General features: G+C 68.9%; 1 protein-coding gene across 1 annotated transcript; it reads right to left on the minus strand.

Annotated features, from left to right (window-relative positions):
- Window positions 1–59: 59 nt before the first annotated feature.
- LOC105854668 (focal adhesion kinase 1-like) lies at window positions 60–1583 on the minus strand. Its single transcript, XM_012734939.1, has 2 exons — window positions 1363–1583; window positions 60–230 (listed from the first exon to the last, which is right to left on the minus strand). The coding sequence occupies exons 1-2, from the start codon at window positions 1555–1557 to the stop codon at window positions 60–62; spliced, it is 366 nt and encodes a 121-aa protein (XP_012590393.1). The 5' UTR covers window positions 1558–1583.
- Window positions 1584–2184: the final 601 nt, after the last annotated feature.

Here is a 2184-nt window from a genome sequence, read left to right on the forward strand (position 1 = left end):
GGAGCGGCCGGCAGACGCGCGGCCTCTGTGCTTCTCCGCGCGACGGGCGCGCCCCGCTCTCACCTCCACTCCTCCGGCGGGTGTGCGAGCTCGTACTTCTCCCGCACGTGGGAGACGCCCATGTCCAGATGCAGCCAGTGCACCTCCTCGGACCGCAGGTGACTGAGGCGGAACCCGTAGCAGGCCACGTGCTTCACCTTGTGGCTGTCCACGATCTTCTGGATGATGCCCTGAAACACCCCAGAAACGGCCGTCACGGCCCGGAAATCACGGTGCCAGTTCAGCTCTTTCAGATCATCATCGAAGTCTTTGGTGAAAGAGCATCGGATCAAATCAATCAATTCCACGTCATGAACAGGAGGCCTGAGAAACAGGCGCATCCCTCCGGCCCACGGGCGCCCCCGCCGACGGGCAGGCAGCCCCGCGGGGCGCTGGCGGGAGGCTGCCTGAGCCAGCTGCCGCGCATCCTCCTCGGCCGCATCAGGACGCACAGCTCAAGCTCACTTCTGACGACGCTGCCGCCCCCGGGGCACCCGTGGGAGGGCCGCACGAGCGGCGCCCTGGCTGCGGGCCCAGGGCCCGACGAGCGAGTCCCCGAGGCCGCCTCATGAAGCGGAACGACACAAGTGATAAACGCCCCAAGCTTCGCCAGCGGCGCACAGAGTCGGCCACGAGTCAGCCACCCACGAGCGGGCACCTGGCGCGTGTTTCGGGCCTGAGTGACAAGTCCTCTATCCATCAGCCCATTCGGGTCACCAGCGCTACAGAGCTGACGCATACTGAGCGCACAGCCTCAACTCTAAATTCCACCGGTCCCTTCATCCTGGCCCAAAACAGCTACGACACGCAGGATGGAGAGCACCCAACGGTTCACTGCCGGGAAGGGGCGAAGACACTGGAGCCCGACACCGGGCGCCTGTCCCCCGACATGAGCGTGGTTCTCCGAGAGGGGCAGGGAGGCAGGCGGTCCTCAAAAGCCACACGACTCGGGCTGCCAGCCGCCGGGTCGCAGGGGCCGCTGTCCACGGGCGCTCGGAGCACCCCGCACGGGGAGGGGCGACGCCCCGGGGCCCTCTCCAGCCAAGGCCTCACTCGGCTGCCACGCTCTGCAGCCTCACCCAGGGCTGGCGCGACAGGCCCGCAGCAGCGCCTGAAGAGACGGCCGCCGGGAGCCGGCCCTCGGGTGGCCGAGGCGGGAAACGCCTGGCTTGGCCCACAAGCGCTACAGGCTGTTTTAGCCGCTTATTTCCTTCTTCCTTGAGAGTCTTAAGGGGGTGCACAAGCCACTGGCACCGCGGGGAGCCCCAGCAGGGCACGTCCCGACCACAGACAAGCCGCGCCTGTCCCCGCCGGAGCACTCACCCTGACGTCAGTGGCGTCCCCGTGCCGGATGATACTGGCCCACGTGGCCGGCTCGCTGCTGTTCTCGAAGTAGTGAAAGACCTTTAAGACCCGCTCCATCGCCCCGGGGGAGCGCTCCACGCCGGCCCCCAGGTGCGTCTTAGTGCTGGGGTGCGGCGTGTGGTTCAGGTTGGGGTCGAGGTGCGCAGCCGCCATGGCTCTGCCGGGCGCTAGGTATCCGTCATGCTCTGGAAGAGAGGAGGTCATTTTCAGTGGCCCCGCCCGCAGCCAGAGCCGAGGCCTGTGCCCCGCCGCCCGCTGGCGCCTCCACGAGGGCGCGCCCACGGAGAGCAAGTCGACGCCGGAGCGCACCGCGTCCCTCGGCCAGGGCAGCCCGGTCCGCCCACAGGACAGACGCCTGCCGGCCCGGCAGGAAAGGCCCGGCGCCCGCTCCAGCTCTGGAGAAGCCCGACGATGATGACGCAGCTTCACCACGCCGCCTTGTAAATAACGACTATGCGTGTGGGGCAATGGCACAGGGAGGCCCGAGATGTTCCTGCGCAAACAGGTGAGATGCGAGTCTTTGGTCCGTCCTGGAGACTCGGGGAGCCGTCGCCACCCGGAGGCGAGGGGCGGGGAGGGGCGGCGAGGGCCGGCGGCAAGGACAGCTGCTTGGAGGTGCGCACCGAGGGCTGTGCTCGGGCCCAAGGCGGCAGAGGCGGCGGCCAGGCTGACTCCCGCCGGGAAGCTCAGAGAGGCGCGTAAGGGCGCCGCCCGGGGCTCGAGGGGCCGCGGCACTGTCAGAAGCAGGGGCGCCGCCCCCCTCAGGGCTGCGGGGCCCGG

This window comes from Condylura cristata, unplaced genomic scaffold, assembly GCF_000260355.1.
Source record: "Condylura cristata isolate star-nosed mole 26May11 unplaced genomic scaffold, ConCri1.0 scaffold00134, whole genome shotgun sequence".
In the NCBI taxonomy this organism is placed as follows: domain Eukaryota; kingdom Metazoa; phylum Chordata; class Mammalia; order Eulipotyphla; family Talpidae; genus Condylura; species Condylura cristata.

Bases quoted from the DNA above. Each gene is read 5' to 3' on its own strand.
- LOC105854668 (XM_012734939.1), bottom strand. From the start codon at position 1,557: ATGGCGGCTGCGCACCTCGACCCCAACCTGAACCACACGCCGCACCCC. The intron at 231-1,362 runs GTGAGTGCTCCG...GGGGTGTTTCAG, and splicing joins GGGACGCCACTGACGTCAGG to GGCATCATCCAGAAGATCGT.